The 25,187-nt window shown below is 38.1% G+C and overlaps 1 protein-coding gene across 3 annotated transcripts; it reads right to left on the bottom strand.

Moving 5' to 3' along the window:
- Positions 1–1,037: 1,037 nt before the first annotated feature.
- Positions 1,038–25,187, bottom strand: LOC114039376 (zinc finger and SCAN domain-containing protein 23-like). Of its 3 annotated transcripts, none has more exons than XM_027857091.1 (4): positions 25,105–25,187; positions 6,569–7,070; positions 5,957–6,095; positions 1,038–3,076 (listed from the first exon to the last, which is right to left on the bottom strand). In XM_027857091.1, the coding sequence occupies exons 1-4, from the start codon at positions 25,119–25,121 to the stop codon at positions 2,475–2,477; spliced, it is 1,260 nt and encodes a 419-aa protein (XP_027712892.1). In that variant the 5' UTR covers positions 25,122–25,187; the 3' UTR covers positions 1,038–2,474. The 3 variants fall into 3 exon arrangements, with proteins under 3 accessions (XP_027712892.1, XP_027712895.1, XP_027712894.1); XM_027857094.1 differs by lacking the exon at positions 25,105–25,187 and adding an exon at positions 15,116–15,328; XM_027857093.1 differs by lacking the exon at positions 25,105–25,187 and adding an exon at positions 14,991–15,203.

Raw genomic sequence — 25,187 nt, 5'->3', positions numbered from 1 at the left:
TTTTTAAAAACCCTCATTCATGAATGAGACTCTTCTTTTTGAAAAACTTGATTCACATATTTAAAATCTATTAAAAATTATGTAAGGAAGCATCCAAATATCCAGCTTCAGCATTCTGATTTCTAAATTCCTAGCTGCTTTAAGAGTAAAACTGACATTTATTATCTTAGTCCATATTATGTTATATTGTAGATACTTTTTACTTTATAAAGTATGTGTTCCTGAAAAATTCTCCATAAATCAAATTCCTTTATATTGAATTTTTCTACTCATTTCTGCCATTAAAATTTTTGGTGTGAACACATAATAAAAATTACATTTAAGATTTTTTAAATAGTCGCATAATAAAAAATTAAAATTAGTATTTTTCTGATAATAGTAACTCCTTAAATCACTCACAATGAACAACAAATCTAAAGAAAAACGATGACATTACAACAATGCAACACACTGAACTCAAGTTACCCAACTTCTATTAAGTACTCCATTCTTCTACAGTGGGATGGGAGTTGGTGCTCAAGTTCTATTTCCTGGCATGCTATGGAAGCTGCTAGCTTTTAAATATGAAGAGGATAATGTGGGCTGAAGAGGGGATTAGACAGAAACATAGAAAAGGCAACAAATTGAAATACAGCAATGAAAAAATTTGAAGGACATTTATTGGACCATATAATATTAATAGTGAAAGTGCAAATTTATTGAAACATAGCTGAAATGACCTGATAATAAAATTATTTTAAATAATTTTCTTGATTTATAATTTAATAATTTCACATTTCTTTTTAACAAGATATGCTTATAATTATCATTGGACGATTATTTATTTTTTAGGGTGGTATAGTGGAGAAGTTGGGAATTAAGATACTTCAGGTCTAGTCTCAGTTCAAATTAGATGGGTAACTTTGGGTAAAGAGAGTTTTGACCTCATCTGTATAATAAGGCGTTTGGCCTCAGATCAAGGGTTCTTAACCTTGTTTGGCAAAGCCTATGGACCCCTTCTCAGAATATTTTAAATGCACAAAATAAAGTACACAGAAATACAAAGGAAACCAATTATATTGAAATGGTTATCAAAATATTTTTAAAAAGAAGTTCATAGACTGCAGGCTAAGAATCCTCAGACTAGATGATCTCTAAATTCCCTTCTAATTCTGGCAGTCTGAGTTTTAAGCCATTTTCTTTATTTTCCATCTTCCCAACCAGCTTATCAGCTCCACAAAGGTGGTCACCATGTCTTATATTACTTTACCCCTTCATTGTATCTAGTACAAGGCTTTGTACACAGTAGTTATTCAATTAATATTGTTTGACAGAAAAAAAGAGTTTACCTTTGGGTGAATATAACAGATTGTTCCATGGGAACCTTGGTGATTCTTTCAAAAGGGAGTACTGATGACAGCTGGGCTTATGAAAATCCATCATAATGATTATATGTGATGACAAATGAAACTATGAATAAGCTACAGTCCCACCAAAAGAATCTGCAGAAATACCAAATTCTAAAAGTATTCTAGAAGTTATCTGTGCAAGCATATGCAACAGTAGTTATGACTATTCACTGAACTGCTAAAACATATTTTCTATAATTCTGGGAGTGCTGACGAATTTAATTCTATGAAGGATAGCTCGTTGTGGCTTTCTCCCTTCTGCAATTTTAAGGATATGTCATTATACTAGGAGATATGAATGGAATCAGGCTATTGAAAATACTAAGTATTTTGGTTTTTCCATTTTTTTTTAACAAAGCAGATTAACTGACAAAACACTGGCTCAGGTTGTATTTGTAAGGTATTTTCTACATCCATAAGTATTAAAAATGGGCTGAGAAACTTAATGGCTTCAGTATCAAGCAGATAAGCGTATTTGACTAATATCCATTTTTGATTAGGGATACACTATGACTGAGTTGTATTGGAAGCAATACCCTGACAAAGCTGTTATCAAGGTAGCATTTTAAATTCTCTTAAGAATGTAATTGGCTCCTTCTTAATTAAAAGTTCATTACATTATTAAAATAATTATTTACACTATTTAACACATTGTTTACAATAAGCACCTATCTCAGAGAATGGTTTAGGCATCACCACTAGGTTTCCCTGGAAGGAAATTAATACACTAAAAAGTTAAACACGGTTAACATCCTCTCATTCTGATGCTCAAAGGAGGATAAAATAAAGAACTGATTCCCCAGATAAATCGCCTACAATTCTGGCATCTGTAAATTTTGCCCCAGTTATTGCACAGCACAGCAGAAAGAGAGCTCACCTTGGACACAGGAAGACCTGGGTTTAAGTCCCACTTCTGACACACACTTGTTTTGTAACCCGTCACAAGACCTTCAACCTCTCAGTGCCCCTAGTCAACTCTCTAAGATTATAAAGTGCCAAACTCCATCAACACAGAGGATGTCCTTTTCTGGGAGTTCCCTGTACCAAAGAAATGGAAGGTCTAGTCCTAGCCTCTACTACAAGGAGCTAGTTTGACTTGGCCACTGTGTGAATTTTCTGATGCTGAATAAGGTTACAATGATAAATGAAGTTCTTGCCACACTCATCACATTCATAAGGTCTTTCTCCAGTGTGAATTCGCTGATGTTTGATAAGGACTGAGCGCCGACTAAAACTTTTACTACATTGATTACACTGATAGGGTTTTTCTCCAGTGTGGATTCTGAGATGATGAAAAAGCCCTGCATTCTGACTGAAAGCTTTGCCACATACATTACACTGATATCGTTTCTCTCCTGTGTGGAGTCTCTGATGTTGGAAAAGGCCAGACCTCTGACTGAAGGCTCTCCCACACTCATCACATTCATAGGGTTTCTCTCCAGTGTGGGTTCTCTGATGTTCAATGAGGATGGAATTCTGAGTAAAATTTTTCCCACATTCACCACATACATAAGGCCTTTCCACTGCAGGGTTCCCCCATTGTCTTTCTGATCTGCCTTCTTGTTCACACATTTCTCTACATTCAGGACCCCGGAGAATATCACAATTCAGTTTGTCAATTCTATCCATTTCTGTAGAAGTTTCCTGCTTTGGAGCTAACTCTCCATTCTCAATGCTGGTCTTGCCATCTAAAATAAAAAAATAGATTATACACATATCAGCTGTTCTCTGGGCCTGAAGAAAGGCCCCTGAGAGTGGGAGTTGGGGTAAAGAGGATATTTTAGCTGAAACCAATTCACTGAGAATATATGATTTGAATATGACTACAAAAGGTTCTTATATGGAGAAACAGAAAGGATGTTCAAGTAGGATCAGGTAGGATGGCAAAAACAGTAATGTGTACTATAAATAGGCCAGATAAAAAGGACAAAAATAATAAGAGCCTGACAGATGATCACAGTAGAATATGCTTAATTTTGAATAGTTTAATGAATTCACTAGAAGCTACTTCTATTCTCTTCCATCCACAAGACCAGGAAGAGAGGTAGACACATTCCTTGTTTCCTACTACTGTTTCATTTTAATTAAATTTTACTTTCAAACAAAGATCAGCCTTCTCTGCCTCCCACTTCCCTTGGCACCACCATTCCCCTCCTCCATCATTGAGAAAGCATGACAAAGAAATCCCATCACAAACACATGTAGTCAGGCAAAACAAAATTTCTCTCTAGCCCTGACTAAAAAAATTTTGTCTTAATCTGTGCTCGGAGTCCATCACTTCTATCAAAAGGTAGACAATGTTTCACCATGAGTCTTCAGGAACTGTGGTTGGTCATTGTGTCGATCAGGGTTCCTAAGTTTTGTGGGGTTTTTTTTAATATTTTGTTTTAATTAACCAAGATGATTTCTCACTGCTATTGCCGTAGCTCCTGCTACTAGAAGCTTCTGATCTTCCTCCTTCCTCATAGCCTAGGGCCTCTCTTTAGGGAGCTCCACTGCCGATGTGCAGGTCCCCTTCTCATTCAACCCTGGATTTTTAACCAGTACTGGATAATAGCCAGTAAAGCTGCCAAATAGTATCTCTCCCCACTGAAGTGCCCTAGAGGGTCTCAGGGTGACTCATAAGGTCCTGAGATTTCCTCTTGCCCTAGTGAACAAGCTTCTCCTTTGGTGCTAGAGCATACCACTCACGTAGCATGCTCTTTGTCCAACTGCGTCCCCACTGTCCGCTGACTTTCCTGTCTGTCCCTCTATACTGTTTGGCTAGACAAATGATTCACTGTTGTCTTTTTCTGAATTTCCCCAACAGAATTCAACCTGGTGCATTTTCTAGATCTTTTAGGAGTAATTTGTGGAGAGGAGCTTACTGAATTATTTCCTATCACTCTGCCATCTTGCCGCTTTCAAACCATTCCTCTACAATTCTTTAATGACTTTTCATCTTTTGAAATTAATATAATACACAAATTCTTCATATCCCTAGTGCTTAACATAGTACCTGACACAAAGTAAGCACTTAATAATTCTTGAATGACTGACCTAATAGCCTTGTATCTATTAATATAATTCATCTGCCATTATAGTTGAGCAAATTCTCACTAACCTGTTACTCTAACCCTGTATTACTTAGCAACTACCTAGAAGCCAAAAATATTGAGTATAAAGCCATAGAGGAAAAATGTACCTTTAATGAAATAGAGGACTTCCAAGCATTCCTGATGAAAAGACCAGAGCTGTGTAGAAATTTTAAAGTTCAAACACAGGAGTGAAAAGAAATATAAGAAGGTAAATATGAATGAACAATGATAAATGAATGAATGATAAACTGCTTACATTCAAATATGAGATGATACAAGTGTCTCCTCTGAATCCCATCATCATCAGGGATTATAGATGGAATCTAATTGAGGGAAGCCTAGAAATGGTTATTCTTGATGATCTTAAGAGAAGAATGAAAAGAGACAGGAAAAGGAATACATTGGAAGAGGGGAAAGGAAAGCAGGATTGGAGAAAATTATCTCACATAATTAGGGTACATACACAGACAGCTATACAAAGAAAGGGGAAAGGATGGGGTGGAATGGCTAACACTTGAACCTCATGCTCATGTTGGTCAAAGGAGGGAAGAATTCACACACACACAACACACACATTCACACATACATACAGCTGAGTATAAAAATACATTTCACTCATCAGAGAAATAGGAGGAAAAAGGAGAAGAGGTGAGGGGGAATTAAAGGGAAAGTAGATTAAGGGAAGAATTAGTCCTAAGCAAAACAAACTCTAAGGATGTAAAAAATATTTACTGTTCTTTCCAAGGTGGCAAAGAATGGGAATCTGAGGGGGTGCCCATAAATTGGGGAATGAAATATAAATATGATGGAATACTATTGCGCTGAACTCTCATCAGTGTAATGACCAACCACAATTCCAGAAGATTAATGATGAAACATTCTACCCACCTCCTGATAGAGAAATAAAGGAGTTAGAATGCAAAATGAGATAAATATTCTTTTTGGACATGACCAATGTAGAAAATTGTTTTGAGTATACATGTATTGTATACAATGTATTGACTATAAGATGTTTGTAATAGGTTTAGTTCTTAGTGTGTTCATAATTGGTAGAGGTGGAGGTGGACGGGTGGTAAAGGAAGGAAAAGTTGAAAGGGAGAGGAAGAAGGAAGATTTTGGCTGACTAAAACAAATAATTAAAAAAAAACCTATTATAGAGACAAACTAGAGAAGGCAATTATGCCACAGGATCATTCATTGTTAATGGAGCAACAATTCTTATCTATGAGCATCCACTAGGTCTGAAGAGCATTGTTTATTATACAGGCAGTCTTTATAATGGTATTTTACCTGTATCATATTTCAAGGTTAAAGACAACATCTGTCTAGCAAATCAAATTTTGTTTATTCTGTTCAATTTTCCTGCATATAAAATGTACACATATATATGTTATATAGAGAGAGCCTCTATAGAATCTTTTCTACAAAAATATCCAGAGAATGGCAAATTCTAGGGGGCAGTGGGCTTCCAAATGAAATTTTCCTTCTCACCAATTTCTTTAATAGGATGCATCTCCTGTGATTTACATTGGATCTGTGTTTCCAAGGGCTGGAACTGAATATTTTGTGATTCCTGTGTTGCTTCTATCTCCTCCAAGAACATCTCCTGTTTATGAGCATGAGTTGGAACCTAGGGGCAATTAAATACAGTCAGGTTTGTGAAGCAATTACCAAGAACCAGAGTTTAAATATTCGAAACTACGGGTAGCTAGGTGGCACAGTGGATAGAATGGCCTTGGAGTCAGGAGCACCTGAGTTCAAATCCGGCCTCAGACACCTGACACTTAGTAGTTGTGTGACCTTGTGCAAGTCACTGATTGCTTCACCAAAAAAATCAAAAAATAAATAAATAAAAATTTTAAAAAATAAATAAATATCAGGAACTAGACCACAAGGAACTTTCCCCTAGGGACACAGGGTGGGAAAGAAAGAATAAGTGTCTAATTTAATTCCTTGAAGCCTGGGAAAGCAAAAAATAGGAGAAAAAGTAAAATACAGAGAACAGATTGAACCATGCCTATTAATTATCACTGTTTTTCTTTTTTCCTGCTAGTTAGTTCAAACCCTTATTCTTCTAAAACAGCTCCCCCCTCCATTTCCCACCTGCTCTCCTGACTCATCAAACTCTCTCTCCAAATCCTCCAGCACTGTCACTGCTTCCTCTCCGCTCACGGGACGATGTTCCCACACCCAGGTCTGGAGCTCCTCAGGGAGGATGTTGAGAAACTGCTCGAGCACCAGCAAGTCCAGAATCTGCTCTTTTGTGTGCACTTCTGGTCTCAGCCACTGAAGGCAAAGTTCTCTAAGCCTTCGAAGAGCTTCACGAGGCCCAGGGGTCTCCTGGTAACAGAATCTCCTGAACTGCCTCCGGAAGATCTCTCTAGTGTAAAGGTCATTCCTCTGTGGTCCAGATTCCTGCCCCCATATATGATTCTCCTCCTCCACCTTCACTGTCAGAAATTTCTCCTGTTCCTCTGGAGCTGGAAGGGTCAAAGCTGCTGCCATTTTAAGGTTGTAGACTTTAGGAGGTTCGCTTCCTGGGAGGGGGTGGTAGTGTTTTTTTATTATTTTCCCTTGGTCATTTCTTTGGGGGCAGTCCAGGGATCTAAGGAATAAATTGTTAACATAGAGAGAGTATAAACATACTAACAGTCTAATAAAAAGCAGGCACTGGGATGATTAATTAAAAGTAATAAACCTCAATATCAGGGAAAAGCAATGAGTATAAGATTAATGGCTACTCATATGATGAAGGTAATACAAGATAAATGACAAGATAAGACAGAAAGGAAAGGTTAGCATATGTACAAAAATATTCATAACCACACTTTTTGAGTTAGGAAAGACATAGAAACAAAGTTGGGGAATTAGGGAAGGTTGGACAAATGTATGAATGTAGTAGATTATTATGGTAGCATAGGAAATAACAAATATGAAGGATTCTGAGAAACTAGATGAATGAGTGAAAATAAAAAAGCATTTATTAAGTACTTACAGTAAGTCAGGCACCGTCCTAAGAGCTGGAGATACAAATAAAAAAAAACAAAGACAAGCCTTGTCTGGAGCTTACATTCTAATAGGAGAAAGACACACATAGGGAGGTAGCCAGGAAGAGGAGTTTTGGTCTCAAAGTCAGGATGATGAGTCCAATCACAGGGGAGTAGACTGACATACCCTATTCCAAGGGAAACAGTAATAGAATCATAGTTCACAGTTCGAAGAAGGAGCAAAGTGAAGCACTTGTTGGGGCTTTCATAAAACTATTCTTGGAGTAATCACTAATTAGGACAGTGAGACCCCAGGGTAGAGGTTCCAACAAGGCATGGTGAGGTTAAGGTGGTCCAGGAGGTAATTCCTGAACTATCACTGCACTGACTGGTTGGGACCCCGGAGGACAGCTGATATTTTTCCCCTCAAGATTCTAGGGATAAAGCTAAAATGCTATGGTTTCTAGAACTGTCATGAGTACCTACTGGTGGACTCTTCATTGATTATTAGTCAAAATTAATTAACTTCTAAAAAGGCTATTTACTAAGCAGCTATAGCAAGGATAGTTGTTATAGTAACATCCCCCCAAACCAGGGGCACAATATCCCCAAGGGAAAGTAGACTCCTTCTTGGAGAAAACATGTAGCCACAGGACATACTCATAGCCCCAGGTTACTGAAAATCCTTTCTTCCTTCATGGAATTCTCATGACATTCATGGGGCAGTTAAACAAATTAATATAGAGGAAGAAGAGGGCCCAGGACAGAACTCTGTGAGACAATAAACATACTGCATTTGACAAAAGCATTCTTGATTATGTTCGATGTTACTGGGGAGGTAAATTCATTCAAGGATACAAAAGAGCCTAGAGAGGCCAATAAAAATTACTAATTATACTTTATTATTATTAATTATTATTATTGTTATTATTAAGAATATCTTAATGCTGCCTTCTCCATTATATTCATTATTGGGAGAGAAGAGACTATGACAAAGTAAGACAAACTTCAAGGCTATCTTGAAAAAAAGTATAACAAGAGTTTATATTTATATAGCGTTTATTGTTATAAAGTATTTTATATTCATTAAGCTCCTTGGAAATAGGGAGTTTCATTCTTTGTATTGTATCTCCAGTGCTGGCACATAATAAATGTCTGTGGATTTACCAACTGATGAAAGTGGAACACTTCTGTGTAATGGCAAGATCTAAGGTTCACTAACCCTGTGTATGTGGGGTGGAAATCTGAAGTGGAGTGAAAAAGTAGGTCATAAGAGTTGAGAAGATTAAGGAATCAGGAAGTTAAGGTATTTGAGAGAACATCAATATTTAATATTTACATTGAAATTCCCTAGAAAGAGTTGGCATGGAGAGAGAAACTACGAACCAGGGGTTAAACTTACTGTAAAAGGGGGGCGAATGTCCTGGGAACTGGTAGGTAACAATTGGGGACGTGAAGCCTACTTCCACCAGCAGGGTGATCTGAAAGGGATGAATTTCTCCTCCAAAGAATCCACAGTCTTGCCCCAATTTTTCTTCTTTGGGAGTACCCAACCTTCACCCTGAACACTGTAGGGCAGCATGCTCAGAGGTCCAGCACACAATCAACTTTTAATAGTGTGAGGGAATTTGAATAGTACAAACTATATGCATTTGAAGTAAGTTAGCTGTCTTCAGTTTCAAGGTACTCAATTAACAATGCAATGGAAAAAAGCATTTAACTTAAAGTTACTGGACCTGATTTCAAATCCCACTCCACACTTACCACATGTGTGACCCTGAAGAAGTCATTCAACTTCTCTAGTGGGCTTGTTTCCTTATTTTTAAAATAAGGATGTTGGTCCTATGATTTATAGTATTAAACTGACACTTTTGTATGATATATTTGCTTTTCTTTTGGTCAACAGTCTGCTCTTCCAAGGAATTAGTCCTGGAATCTATTCTTGGGAGTTGTCTACATACTTTTAATTCTATCTCCAAGCCTCCTTTAGCGTATTTAGTATCTAAAGAAGTGAAGTTCGCCTTCTTTGGCTTCCAGGAAAGATTCCCCTCACGGCTATCTGATCTGCCAACTCAATTGGTATCCTTTGGATTCTGTGCACAGGAAACATGCCTTTCACTTAAAGAGAATATGGGTTCACTTAATGAGAATTCAGATTCCTTGATATAAGGTTGAGAACTCCATTAGAATATCCCAAGTTGTCTTTTGATGTTTTTTTCTCTTTTTTAAATTTTAATAAAGTATCCCATGTTATTCTTGTAAAGAAGACGGAAAGATATGGACTAGATGATAATAAAATTCTATGAATTCAGAAACAGCTAGCTAGGTGGAATATTATTATTATGATTAGTAGCAGTGGTAGTAGTAGTGGCAGTAGTAGGAGTCATAGTAGTAACATCCAGCATTTATTTGTCATTGTCGTTCAGTTGTTCAGTCATATCCAACTCTTCATGACCCCAAGGACCGTAGCACACCAGGCCCTTCCATCCTCCACTATCTCCCAAAGTCTGTCCAGGTTCATGTTTGTTGTTTCCATGATACTATCTATCCATCTCATCCTCTCCATCCCCCTTCCCTTTTGCCTTCAATCTTTCATAACATCAGGGTCTTTTCCTATGAGTCCCATTTTCTCATTATGTGGCCAAACTATTTAAGCTTCAGCCTCATTATTTGACTTCCGGCGAATAGCCTGAATTAATTTCTTTAAGTATAGACTGATTTGACCTTCTTACTGTCCTCAAAAGTCTTGTCTGGCACCACAATTTGAAAATGCTGATTTTGTGGCACTTGACTTTCACAGTCATATGTTGCTACTGGAAAAACCGCAGCTTTGAATATATGGACCTTTGCTGGCAAGGTGATGTCTCTGCTTTTTAGTATGCCGTTCAGATTTGCCATAGCTTTCTTTCCAAGGAGCAAAGGTCTTTTCATTTCATGGCTGCAGCCACTGTCTACAGTAATCTTTGAGCCCAAGAATATGAAATCTGACAGTTTCCATTTCTTCTCTCTCTTTTTGTTAGGAAGTGATGGGACCAGTTTCCAAGATCTTAGGGGTTTTTTGGTTTGTCTTCTGGTTTTGTTTTTTTTTTAATATGGCACTTTAAAGTTTGCAAAGCACTTTCCACATTATCCCATTTAATCCTCACAACAACTAAGGCAGGTACTACTATTTACATGGGAATACCATTTTACAGATGAAGAATCTGAAGCTGAAAGAGGAGAAGTAGTTTGCCCTAATGGTTAAATGTCAACATGGCAAGATGTCTCCAGTAGAGTACCTCAGGGATACCTGTGGCCCCTGTGCTGTTTGTTTAACATTTTCACCAATGACTTGGATAAAAGCATAGATGACACATATGCTTCTCAAATCTGGAGAGGAGACAAATCTGGTGGGTTAGCACACTGGATGACAAGAGTCTGGATGTAAAAATATCCTGATAGACTGGAGCATTGGGCAAAATCTAATCTGCTGAATGGGTACAAAAATTCAACTTCTCAAGTACTAGTTGGAAAAGGCATAGTTAGACATCATTTTGTTTAGAAAAGATCTGAGGGTTTTAATGGACGAGCTCAATCTATCCTCAGGCCTCTCTCCATTCCAAAACTATCTTCCAGACAACTTCCAAAGGAATTTTCCTAAAATTCTAATAGTATTGCCCCTTATTTATGTAGAAAATCAAATTTAACTTCCTCTTTTTGACAATTAAATCTCTTCACAACCTGACCCATTCCTATTATTTTCACTCTTGTTACACAATGCTCCTGTCCTTATACTATATGATCCAACCTTACTGACTTATTCACTGGTCTGCACACATGACACTCCAATCTCCCACCTCCATGCCTTTGCACTGGCTGTTTCTAAGCATCATCTTCTACAATGAAGCCCTTCCTAACACCCCCCCCCCCGCAACAGTTACCAGTTCACTATCCTCCCAAAACTACTTTGCAATCATTTTATATTTCTTATATGTGTGTGAATTGATGTTGTCTTCCTCATTAGAATATAAGTTCTTTGAGGGCACTGATAGCTTCACTTTTGTCTTTTTATCCCCAGCACTTGGCACAGTGTCTGGCACACAGCGCTTGCGGATTGAGTCAGTGGTGGGAATCAAAAAAGCTACTAAGAGTTTGGGCTACATAAAGAAGCATAGCTTTCAGGAATAAGGAAGTAATACTTTCATTGTATTCTGCCCTTGTCAGACTTCACCTGGCATACTATGTTCAGTTCTGGACATCAGAGTTTAAGAAAGACATTGATATGCTGAAAATTATCCAGAGGAAGACAGCCAGGATAAGGAAGGGACTTGGATCCATGTCATATAAAGTTTGGTTGAAAGAACTAGGACTGAGGCAGCTGAATGGTGAAGTGGATAGAGCACCCACTTTGCAGTCAGGAGGACTCAAATCCAGCCTCAGAAATGTGGTATTTGCTAGCTGTGTGAAGTTGGGCATGTCATTTAACCCCAATTGCCTTGGGGGAAAAATAAAGGAAAAAAAATGGGATTACTTAGCTTATAGAAAACTCAGGAGAGACATAACAGCTGTATGTGAAGAGCTGTCATGTGAAGGAAGGATTAGACTTCTTCTGTTTGGCCCTAGTAGCCAGAACCAGGAGAAATCAGTAGAAGTTGCAGAAAGGCAAATGTAAGGCTTGATGTCAGGAAAAAAACTCTGTAACAATCTGAGCTGTCCAAAGGTAAAATGGGCTGCCTTTAAAGGTGGTGGATTTCCCCTACGATGTCTTCAAACAGAGGATGGATGTTATAGTACAGATTCCTTTCAGGTGTGAGTTGGACTAGAAGTCCACTGGATTCTCTTACAAGTACCAAATTCTGTAACTATGATTCTTGTTCTTGTCCATAAAGCTTTTCTAGCAGACCAGTCAACTAAGACTTTCCAAATCATTCTAATTTTTTTTTCTCTCCAAACTCACAGTATGTCCAAAAGCTACATGCAGTGCTATCCGAGTTATAACTATTTTTGGTCTATCACAGATGGTCTACCAGAGATCAACACATCCCTGGCCTCTGTGTACCACACACCCACCAGATACACAATTAACAAATTTCTTTACAAAAGAAAATACATTTTTAATACATGTACATTTTAGCTACAGTTAAATTTCCCTAGCTCTAGTCAAGCTGAAGCTTCTTATATCCACCATAACTCTTAACAGTTACTTTGAATAATGCAAAACAACAAACACCTAAAAATACTCTCATCCATTCAAATTCCAGCTCAAGAACTTTCAATAGCTTTTTAATGTTTAATGATTATGGAGTCAAAACAGTTAAAGTCCTTAACAATCTGGCCCCCATCTTTGTTTCCGGGATGCTGAGTGCTCCCATACATGAGCTCTCAGCCTAGCCATGGTGGTGTCCCGGCTGCTCCCTGAACATGCAAAAGAATATTGAAAGAAGACTTAAAAGACTGTGGCTCTAGTCCTGAACCCAGGCTAATCATTAGCTAGCTTGGGCAAGTTACTTAACCTTTCTTGGCCTCAGTTTCCTTCTCTGTAAAATAAGATGATGGGACTAGATGATATCTAAGGTCCTCTTCTATTTCCAAGTATCTCTCCACTTTTGTTTGTTCTGTTTGCCTCCTCTCTACTTAACCATATCTTGCTCATCTTCATGTGTGAGGCTGGGCTCAAGGTTCTTCTTTGTGAAGACTTCCCCAATTATTCTAGTCTACAATGATATTGCCCTAATTTGAACTCCCACAACTTACTGTTTTACATTCAGTCAGATACAGACCTGTATTTTTATTTGATTTTTCTGTTCTTATGACTTATGTGCCACCTACTTGGCAGGATTATAGTGGAGAAAGCACTTTCCAAACTTTAACATGTCACATAATTGTGGGTTACCATTACCATCTCCCCAACTAGACTATAAACTCCAGACAGTATGATCATCTACTATCTCCCATAGCACCTAATTCAGTAGTAGCTGATGGATGGATACATACACACACACACACACACACACACACAGTATCAAAAAAATTCAAATATTTGAGTAGGTTTGTAGATCCAAAACAGAGCCATACATGCACTCAGTTATGGATATTCTTTACTATTAAATCCTAACCTGATTGAAAAGAGAATAAGCATCCATGCATAGTAGCAAAGGAAAGTTGTTCATTAATAATGAGAACCAGGTTGTGATCAGAGGTAATCCAGTTAGTTATTATAAGATGGAAAAAACTAGGAATTAAATGCAAAAGATAGTAACTCATAGCACTACATGATTATAGTGACCAAGTTTAAACCCAGAAAAAAGTTGAAAACATTTACCTTCTTTCATTAGAGTCGGGGAGACTATAGATGTGGGATATTGCATATACTTGCTTGTTGAAGGTCTTTGTTAATGTACATTTGTGAGTATCTCCTGTTAAGCATCTATTTTGTGTGGAGGAAATGGTTATTCTATACCTGATTTACGTTTTACACTGAATACCTTTTGAAATGGAGTGGATGTATTTGTTTTGCTGAATGTTGTTACAAAGCAGAGGTTCACTAAGAGGAAGGAGTATATTTGAAACTGCATATGACATAAAAACAAAAACTATGATAAAAAAATTCAAAAACCAAAGAACCCCTGATGGAGTAGAACGAACACTGAACTGGGGATCAATGACCAGGATTATAATCTTACCTGTACTAAAAAAATACTGTTATCACTTTGGGCAAATAAATTTACTGAACTTCTTTGCCATGTTTTCTCATCTGTCAGCTGAAGCAGTTGGCCTAGACCCTAGACAATACCTAAATTCCAGCTCTTACACTCTATGAGTTTATGAATACTTACTTCATACTTTTGGAATACTTGATGTCACAGGTGTTTCTTTTCTCCACTGATGGAGATGGAAATCTCTCTCCATCTTAGGAAATGGTCATTTTGAGTTGTTATGGTTGAAAAAACTCATCATCAGGTGACTAATTTCTGGGTGGGAAACCTCTCCTCACTTAGCTAGGCTGATCCTTCACACAGACAAATATTGGAGTATTTCACTATTTTCTCACAACTGAAACCAAGGAGAAGAATCCTGAACAGCTCGTGTTCTGCTGGCATGCCCTACCCTTCCCCAGACCCAGACACCTCCGAGCTACAATGAGGCATCACAATAAAAACTTTAGCTGAGGTAGGACTTTATTTAATTACATTCAACTAGCTTGAAAAAAATTTCTGATTCAAATGAGCCCTGTTTACAATGTAAAGTAAGCCCACAGTAGACCGAAGCTCCGCAACGTCCGGAGGCGCCACGCCTGAGCCCGGGGTCCGCAACCCGGCCTCCCCGGCCAGAGGCGACACGAAGGACGGCAGGCGTGGGCGGATCGTCCGCCTCAGCCCCAGGGGGGGCCTACGATCGCTCACCCGCCCCGCCCCACCCAGGCATCCTCGAAGCCCCCGCCCCGCTCGGCCTCTTCTCCGAAACAGCAGCGCTTCCGGCTGCAGAGGGAGGGACGGAAGGAGGGGGGGTCCTACGCACCCCCGACCTGGGACGGTCCGGAGGGACCCCATCCCACTCACCGCGAGCTTCCGGGGTGTTTGGGGAAGATTCAGACCTGCAGAGAGAGGGACCCTTGGACACAGACCACGAGCCTCCGAAACCTTTGACAACCATGACCCCGGAAGTAAACTACGAAGACCAGCACCTTACTCTGAGTCTGTCTGCTCTAGGACCCCCGGAGGCCTCCTCATCTCGGTAGTCTTCCACTCGATCCTCCCAACCACTCACCAGACGCGAGTCGCATTGGGCACAGTTTGGTGTAGCTCGTGCAACAGAAGTGGACAAATCCACAACTCCTCTATGTATGACATTTCCCAGCAGACCGGATTCCGTCTTGGAGGCTTGTGATCCCAGCCAGGGTTTCACCTTGTAACAAAAATTCGGCCAGTTTTACTTCCACCCTGGGTTTACATGCATGGACACGCTGGAATCTGGCCATTTCTACGCCTCCATAAAACAGTCCTCAGTTCCCATTCAGAAGAAGCAGGGGTGATCAGGGAAGCCATGATATCCTGGACTGGGGCACCTCCACCATGGGGCTGGACATGTGCCATCGTCCTTTGCTGGAGGATAGGAACCTGACTTGGAAGACATGTGAAGCTCCTTTGATTGGTCCCCATTGACTAGAGCTGTTTCTTGATGATTGACTGACTGAGGCTCAGGATAATGAGATTTCCTTCTGTCTTGGACCGTTTTTTCCAATGGCTTCAACGGAATGAGGTGGGAGAGGGGAAAGATGCCCTCAAACTAACCCTTGTCCCCACCTCCACCTCAACCCTGCTTTCTGGAAGTCCTAGGAAGAGAAAGTGTTGAAGAAGAGTCATGAAGGAAAGAGATGGGCAGATGTTCCTTGACAAGAGTCCCTTCTGCTGGGCCTCAGGCAAAAGACAGGTCCAGTCATTAGGGACCAATCAGAGGAACCTGATGTGTTCTCCCTTAAAAAGGGACCATAGCACATGTCCAGCTCCATAGAAGATGCCTCAGTCTAGCAAATCAGGAGGTCTCCTTATTATGGTGTTACAAAAACACCCAGGTTAATAGTAATCAAATATAGGGATTTTTTTGTTAACCTTTAACCTGATAAAAAATGCAAAGAACTCATCCTAGAACTCGTAAACAATTCAGACACCTCTCTTCTACTTTCCAAAGGGTTTCTGCCTTCCCTAAGGACCCATATGGTGATCTAAATTTATGATGCTACTCTGGGTGAGAGTCACTAGAACAATGGTATTCAAAATTTTGGGATTATGTTGTTTTGAGTATGTACCCCCAAATACCTATAAATTCTATGCTATAAGTAGCACTTGCTACTTATTTTATATATTATAAAACATATATAAAAGTAGAAATTTTTAAGGATGTAATAAAGATGAAATAAAAATATTTAAAGCATACAAAAAAATCTTTTTTTTTACTATTCCTAGAAAAATTATGTAGCCTTGGGGTACTATATTGCTCATATTATCATAATTACTAATATTTTTATTATTATGTAACCTTTCCTGAGACTCAGGAAAATTAAGAAATTGGGGGATGGGCAGTCACATGACAAGTGATGAAGGACCAGGCATTTTCTTTGATCCCCAACATCTCTAAAACCTCTCCAAAACAGAAATTATGCATCAAAGATAAAGCAACTTCAACTGTCTTTGCGGTCCCACCCAGAGCCCAAAAGAAGGTTAAAAAAAAAACACCCTATGAACTGATACCTACCCTTAGCTCACACAGTACCTCCTCACCTATGTTACTATGTTACTGGCAGCAAGGCTGCACTAGTTGCAACAAAACCCAAACCTACACCCCTCCCTCTTACTAATGCCATGGAACCGACTCTAGGCTGTGAAAGTTTGCTTGGTGGCCAAGTGCCTCCCCACTGTGCTAACAAAAAATTTCTGCAGGAGACAGAGGGAAAGAGGCAGGAAATGTGTCTGACCTTGAAAGAGAGCTCAACCCCACATCCCAACCCCTCCCTTCTCTCAGAGGCTTGGAGACCCTAACTCCAAGTAACAAAAATTACCCCTGGGTGATTAGCACCAGGGAATTGTCAGGCAACATAATTGAAGAGCAGAAAGAACAGGACATGACACACAGTGTGTGCCAGCAGATGTCCATGGGCACCTAGGGGGTGGCAGTGTGCCACGCCACTGAGTCTGAGAGAAAGAGCCCTGTATCTGGTTGGGGCCAATTTTAGCCCCCCAAAGTCACTTGAGGCAGAGACTTAGGCCAGCGAACCATGAGAGAAGGTTGAGAAACTATGAAACCTAACCCTGAGAGAAACCACTATTATAGGGTAAGGAGTCAGAAAATGAGCAATGGGGGGGGAGTGAAGAGGAGGGGGGAGATTGAAATTATCAAATTTCTCGGGAAGAAGAAAACTCAAAGACCTTGAACATAAGCAGACAAATCAACATTAACAACAGAAGGAAGTATGGCTCCTGATCTAGTAAAAGAGTTCTGGCATCTCAAAACAAAGGCAAACAATTGAACACTTGATGAGACAGAGGACACTGTGAAATTTGAGAAGAACATGGAATCACAATACACTGTTCCAGAGTGGTTTAAAAGAAAAATGAGAATTATGAGAGCAGAATTTATGGTCTGCATAGTAAAAATAATGGGCAAAAAAGAAAAACTTGAATCTCCAATGGCAAGTCTCACCAAAGAAACAAAAGAGAACAATCAATTGGAAATGCAAATATACAGAAATAAAGGACAATCTAGAAAAAAAGAAGCAAAAAAAAACTTAAAAGAAAATATACTCACTAGCCAAATAACACATCCTGATCTCAAGACAGAATACATAGAAGCAACTTAAGGATTATAAATCTCCAAGAACACAAATCAAACACCTTGACATCATAATGCAAGAAATAATACAAAGAGGAATTAACCAGGATCACAAAGACTTTGTAGAACCTCTGTAGTGCATGGGGATGGCCAATGGAACATGCTCAAAGCTACCCTGGCAGCTTCCAGGGACAATGTAACTCAAAGTTGAAGGGATTGGAGTTTGGGGTTGACAGAGAGAATCTGCCTCTTTCCTCTCCTACTCCAGCCCCCACTCCCAGCTGGAGAAGGGCAGAGCACAGCATCAGTTTAAAAAGGAAATATAGTTTTGACCCTCTTTCTTGTCTTTCTTCTCTTCAGAATGTACGTCATGGAAGACTCCTTCTCCAGTAGGTACTTTTAGGAATAAAGGAAGGGGTGAGTACCTTCTCCCAATCTAGAAGCATTGTAGCTGCTACCTACCACAAGTTCTGCCCAGGTGAACCTGAGCCTGGGCCTTGATCCCCAGCTTCCTTTCATGTAACTGAACAGCAATCATGAGATGGACACGTCCATGAGGCAGCCTTATGAGTTTGAGAGGTCAGAGGATCTTAGATCCCTCAGCCAAAGCTGACATGCAGCAAGTGAAGTATTCTGCAACTACATCCTTCTCAGAGAATATGACTGAGAAATGAGTGGAAAGCCCTGGTCTGGTCTGTTAGAGAACATGGAACTAGAAGGAATTATTTGGACAATGCAGAGAGAAGTCCAAGTGAAAAGACAATTAAAAAGTCTCATAAAATGCTTTATGTTTTGATGTTTTAAGTCTCAGTCTTATGAGTATGACAGTAGTTATAAGCTATTGCTACTTGTCAAAGTCTTTGTTAATGTGCACTTGTGAGCCTCATGTCATTTTTGTGTGAAAATGGATGTCCTATACTTGATTTTCATTTTATATTGAATACTTTTTGAAATGGAATTTTAACTATAAACCAAAGTAACTACACATTTAAGAAATTCGGGACTGCAATAGCTTGTTGAGTAAGCACAATGTAAAACTGTGTATCTGAAGAAACAACCTGTACTATTTGTCCATTTCCAATAGATATTTCTTTGCTGCAATTAATTGTCTGTACCATATATCACATATATCCTCTTTGTACAGATGCCTTAGCTATACTTGATTGGTTCTACCACATATCTTTTATTTATATTTTTTAAAAACATTTATATCTTTTCAAACATTTTAAGCATTTTAAAATGTTTAATGTTAAATTTTAAACTTCTTAACATTTTAAAAACATATATATCTTTTTTAAACAGATGCTTCTTACCTGAGTTTGTTTTTCTATACTCCCATGTTTTCCTGTACCTTGTTAGTGTAAATTTAATAAATCAAAATAGAGTAAGCATTTTCTTTGATTTTGTTGCTTTTAGATTTGATTAAAATTAACTAGATCAAAATTAGACTAATTAATTTAAAATTATATTAAAATTTAATTGAGTTAGTACTCAAAGATATCATCTCTCTGTGCAGCTCCCTTGCTTGCAATTTTAAAAACTGGCATACTGTTTTCTTGGAATCTTTTTTTTCTTTATTTCCATCACACTTTCTACTCCCTCCTTTTGGGAAGACCTTAGACATGAGTCAAATCTAAACTTTAAGTAATTTTCCCCAGGGTTCCAGGTTGGAGGTATAAGGAGCATTACCATCTGTCTATGGAGTTTGGCTCCCCTGAGGAATGAATTGGTTCTGTCTGTTTGATGAGGCTAAGTATCTCCCATGACCCAATGGCAATGTAATTAGTTATGTTACTATCCTAGTAACAAGGACACTAGAAAATTTCCCTAGGATCACAAATACCTTCTTGAAATGATTAAGAATCTTCAGACTAGAGGGTTCATAGGCATTTGAGAGGACTTTGTTTATGTGGAGGTTCCAACAGCATTGAGAAAGGGATTTCCATACAAGTTTGGGGCACCTGAAGGGAGAATTGAGGGGAGAGGACAAAACGAAAAGGGAACATGGACTTTGTTTAAATATTTACCTGCATTTGATGTCATTTAATACTGCTAATAAGTTACAGTGGTTTACATCTAAACCTGTTTGTAGTTCAATATTGAAAGAGGAGAAGCTTGATCAGGGCAAAAGAGATTTCCTTGGTTTTCTCTGGGATGGTAGCCAAGCCTATTAGACAGAGTTCCTGCAATTCTGATAATTTCTGATAATATTCTAAACTAAAGCATACTCCCTAGAGCCCAATTTTCTTTTGGAAAATTAATAAGGATATAATCCAGTAACAGAAAATTCAATGTGGTTGTCAACCTGAAAGATACCCTGCATCACTTACTGACACTTTATACCACCTTTACAATTAGTAATATTAATAATAATAATTTAGTGAGAGCAATGTGATTGAATATGTTTCATTATTTTTTAAAATCTTGACTTAATATTTTGTAATACAGAAATCTGAAGATATGATTTTAAGTTCAGTTTATATCAATACTAAATTTTAACGACTGTCATAGTTGAAAAATATGCCTCACAAAGATACATAGATTCAAATGGAAGTGCTTACTAAATCATGATAGTACTCAATTTTTAATCCCATCAACCAATTATGCAAAGGTTTTTGTTGAAATTTGGTTAGCAAATTTCCACTGTCCCTGATGTCCAATCAATTGTTCTTGCACACTAATCAGATGTAACATTTTTGTGCTTTTAGCAAATGAGTCCAAAACTCACTTAAATTCTTTATTTGAAAGATTTTTAAATAGGTTAGAAAATAAGGTTTCCTTATTGATGACATCATTTTAGCAACAAAAGCTAAACTGTTAAATGTCTTTTTCACTGTGATGGTTTCATACTATTATTCGCTAATATCTTAAAGCAAAAATGCAGTTAGGGTGAGGTTCTTCATTAATGAAAGTAGATTGTAAGGTCATATTTTAAATAACTTTAATAATTTGAATTTTTGACCAGCTTATCAGATCTGATTATTTTTTTAAATTCTACAATATGGCTTATGTTAGGTGGGAGAAGTGTCATCTCTCCCATTTTCTTAGTGTTTACTCATGCTTGCATTATTAGGTTTATTGTCAATTGAAGGTATCTTTGCAGGAATCTTTTAAAGCTACTTAGACATTTTGTAAGAGTTAGTTTAGTTAAAATTCATTAATGTAATCCACTTAAATGGAGACACATAAACTACAGTACACTGAAATAAGCTGAAAACAAATGTTAAGTGAGTGGGTAAATCAATTCCATGTTAGGGTACTTTGTGTTTCCTCAGGATACCTTGAATACTGCATGCAATATGAACATCTGTTGTACAGACTGAGTGAGGCCACCAATGCCAATACATTAAATATTAGTCAAGTTTAATTTCTTAGTTTTAGATAAAATATAAATAGAAGCTTTTTAATATAAATTTTAATTGAGATATACCTATATAGGTTTTATATCATTTACATTTTCCACTGTATCTCTCCCTCCACTCAGTTTTAGAAGGCTATCCCTTAGAAATAGGGGAAAAAATCCACAAAACTAACCAACATATATTTTTAGAAATCTGAATTTCTCTCTGTCTCTCTGTCTCTCTCTCTCTTTCTTTCTCTCTCTCCTCATACCCACCTTTTCAGCTGCCTTTAAGCAAATGAATTGCCTATAGACCAGTATTGCATTAAATAGTTTTAATAGTTGCTTTTAAAGACTTGGTAGACAGAAATACAAAATCGATTTTAAATAGAGATGAGCTTTTGATCTCTTATATGCTCATCAGAGAGGGAAATAGGAGAGGGGCAAAGGAAGAGGAGTGATCTTCTGGGCAAACAAGGACAGCTCCAGGCTTTCTGCTATGGGTTACCCACACAATTCTGCTAGATAATTCTTCTTTCCTAGCATCTTGTTGCCAGGTTAGGCCAGAAGTAGAGGTAATAACAGCAACAACATTTACTCTAGGCTCCTTGAACATCCCTCTTTGTGCCTATACACTTCTTACCTCTCCTGAGATTTCAGCTCTCCTCTTTCTTCAGAATGAGGGGAGAAGGTTACTGTCTTTTCCTAGGCAGTCTCAGCCCCCAAAGATTCTTGGATAAGAATAGTCTGACATTTTTATCCCATCCTGCAGGAATACATCTCAGCTGTACTCTAACTTCTTAGGTAAAAGGGGGCTGCAGTGTAAAAAAAAAATGCTCTGGTATAGTAGAAGAGATTTGGAGTCAGAAGGCCCAGGTTCAGATCCTGGTTCTTCCACTTATTTAACACATATAGTCTCAGTTTGTCATTTGTAAAGTAAGGGTACTGGACTAGACGACCTCTAAGGGTCTTAAGGGAGAAAAATCTTTTACTGTGGTTCTAAACTCCTTTTTCAGGGGGCACCATTTAGACAGTAGAGGCAGTTGCCTCAACTCAAGAGATCTTAAAAAAAAAAACAACAAGCACTTTAAAGGAAAATCCTGCAGGGAATCTTCCTGGCCAGCTTGAAAAGTATTATTTTTTTTAATCATTTTTGCCAGTGAAGTCCTAGGGATTTTGCTTATGCTATTGTTTGTCTTTTTTTGATTTTAAAAATGTATTTATTTATTTTTAGTTTTCAACATTCACTTCCATAAGCTTTTGAGTTTTAAATTACCTCCATCTCCCTCCTCTTTCCCCTCCCAAAGACAGCTTGCAATCTGATATAGGCTCTACATATACATTCTTATTAAACATATTTTAACATTAGTCATGTTGTAAAGAAGAATTAGAACAAACACGAGGAACGACGAGAAAGAAGTAACAAAAAAAAAAAGAGAGAGAGCAAATAGTATGTTTAGATCTGCATTCAGACTCCATAGTCCTTTCTCTGGATGTGAATAGCATTTCCTTATGAGTCTTTTGGAATTGTCTTAGATTCTTGTATTGCTAAGAAGAGATAAGTCTATCAAAGTCAGTCATCACACAATGTGACTGTTACTGTGTACAGTGTTCTCCTGGTTCTGCTCATTTTACTCAGTATCAGTTCATGTAAATCCAGGTTTTTCTGAAGTCTGCTTCCTCATCATTTCTTTTTTTTTTTTTTTTAAGGCAATTGGGATTAAGTGACTTGCCCAGGATCACACAGCTAGTAAGTGTCAAGTGTTGGTCTGAGGCCAGATTTGAACTCAGGTTCTCCTGACTTCAGGGCCAGTGCTCTATCCACTGCGCCACCTAGCTGCCCCCCTCATCGTTTCTTATAGCACAATAGTATTCCATTACATTCATGTACCACAGCTTGTTCAGCCATTCCCCAATTGATGGGGATCCCCTCAAGTTTCAATTCTTTGCCACCACAAAAAGAGCTGCTATAAATATTTTTGTACATGTGGGTCCTTTTCCCATTTGTATGATCTCTTTGGGATATAGAACTAGAAGTGGTATTGCTGAGTCAAAGGGTATGTACATTTTTGTAGTCCTTTGGATGTAGTTCCAAATTGCTCTCCAAAATGGTTGAATCAGTTCACAACTCCACCAACAATGCATTATGGGTACAATTTTCCTACATCTCCAACATTTATCATTTTCCTGTTTTGTCATGTTGGCCAATCTGATAGGTACTTCAGAGTTGTTTTGATTTGCTTTTCTATAATCAATAGTGATTTAGAAGACTTTTTCAAATGCTTATAGATAACTTTTAATTTATTCATCTGAAAACTGCCTATTCATATCCTTTGACCATTTATTAATTGGGGAATGACTTGTATTCTTATAAATTTGATTCAGTTCTCTATATAGTTTAGATATGAGACCTTTATCAGAGGCACTGGTTGTAAAAATTTTCGCCCAATTTTCTGCTTCCCTCCTAGTCTTGGTTTCATTGGCTTTGTTTGTGCAAAAACTTTTCAATTTAATGTAATCAAAATTATCCATTTTGCATTTCATAATATTCTCTATCTCTTGTTTGGTCATAAGTTCTTTTGTTCTCCATAAATCTGAAAGGTAAACTATTCCTTGCTCTCCCAGTTAGTTATCAGCCTTTAATCTAAGTTATGTACCCATTTTGACTGTCTTTTGGTATACAGTATAAGGTGTTGGTCTATGCTCAGTTTCTGTCATACTGTTTTCCAGTTTTCCCAGCAGTTTCTGTCAAGTAGTGAGTTCTTATACCAGAAGCTAGAGTCTTTGGGTTTATCAAACAATAGATTATTATAGTCATTGACTACTGTGTCTTGTGTACCTAACTTAGTCCACTGATCCACCACTCTATTTCTTAGCTAGTACCAAGTAGTTTTGATGATTGCTGCTTAATAATACAGTTAAAATCTGATATGGCTAGGCCACCTTCCCTGGCATTTCTTTTCATTAGTTCCCTTGATATTCTGGACCTTCTGTTCTTCCAGATGAATTTTGTTACTATTTTTCTAGCTCTATAAAATAGTTTTTGGTAGTATGATTGGTATGGCACTGAATAAGGAAATTAGCTTAGGTAGAAATTTCATTTTTATTATATTAGCTTGGCCTACCCATGAGCAACTGATGTTTTTCCAATTATTTAGATCTGACTTTATTTGTGTGAAAAGTCTTTTGTAATTGTGTTCATATAGTTTCTGGGTTTGTTTTGGCAGGTAGACTCCCAAAAATTTTATAATGTCTACAGTAACTTTAAATGGAATTTCTCTTTCTATTTCTTGCCATTGGGTTTTGTTAGTAATATATAGAAATGCTGATGATTTGTGTGGCTTTATTTTATATCCTGCATATTCTATTTGTCTTTAAAATAGGTTAGCTCTCTGTTGGCTTCCAGTGATTCAGTCTATCCTGAATCAGAGTCTCTATTGCCAGAGACCAAACTACAGTGAATTGCCTTAAGGACGATTCAACTCCTGGGAAGTCTTTCCACAATATTCCTTTGGACTTGAGAAAAGAAACAGCAGCAGAGTTTGATCTTGCAACTTTTCAACTTTCAATCGCCACTTACTGACCATCCAGTCATATCAACATATTCACATAATCAGACAGAAGTCTGATTAGATATTATTTTGTCCAAAAGGAAAAATAAAGACTACAGGACATGGGGTTCAGGGCAAGTTTTAGTCCCAGTCAGTGGAGTCAGGAGTCCCTACCACTGAGAGATGACTTGATCTTTACTATCCTTGAGATTAAGACGTCCGTAGTAGGTGTAGCTGCCAGGCAGCTATTCAGCCTTAGGCAATGGTTTCTAAGATTAAGAGTTTCCTGTCCCAGTGTCAAAGAGATAAGAGATCACGCAGTATACAAACAAAAGTTAACTCAGGTTTCAGTTTGGCTTCTCAAACGCAAAATTAAAAGTGAAAATGATTCTTACCTGCCCTTTGAAGTGGGAGAATAAACCAGTTATCACCAGAGATGAGTTATGAAAATCTTACCTCTTACATTTTTTCATGGGTGGTAGTGAACTCAGTCACTTTTCTGTGGAGTCTCAGTCATCCCACCAAATTGCCTCCCATTG

This window comes from Vombatus ursinus, unplaced genomic scaffold (assembly GCF_900497805.2).
Source record: "Vombatus ursinus unplaced genomic scaffold, bare-nosed wombat genome assembly UNPS02011916.1, whole genome shotgun sequence".
In the NCBI taxonomy this organism is placed as follows: Eukaryota; Metazoa; Chordata; class Mammalia; order Diprotodontia; family Vombatidae; genus Vombatus; species Vombatus ursinus.
Note: the sequence above shows the minus strand (reverse complement) of the source record. Positions and strands in the feature narration are given on the sequence as shown.

What these genes read in the sequence shown, in the direction of transcription:
- LOC114039376 (XM_027857091.1), bottom strand. An exon ending in TTGATGAGTCAGGAGAGCAG is followed by an intron (nt 6,096 to 6,568) that starts GTGGGAAATGGA and finishes AATTGCCCCTAG; the next exon opens with GTTCCAACTCATGCTCATAA. An exon ending in GCATCCTATTAAAGAAATTG is followed by an intron (nt 3,077 to 5,956) that starts GTGAGAAGGAAA and finishes TTTTTATTTTAG; the next exon opens with ATGGCAAGACCAGCATTGAG.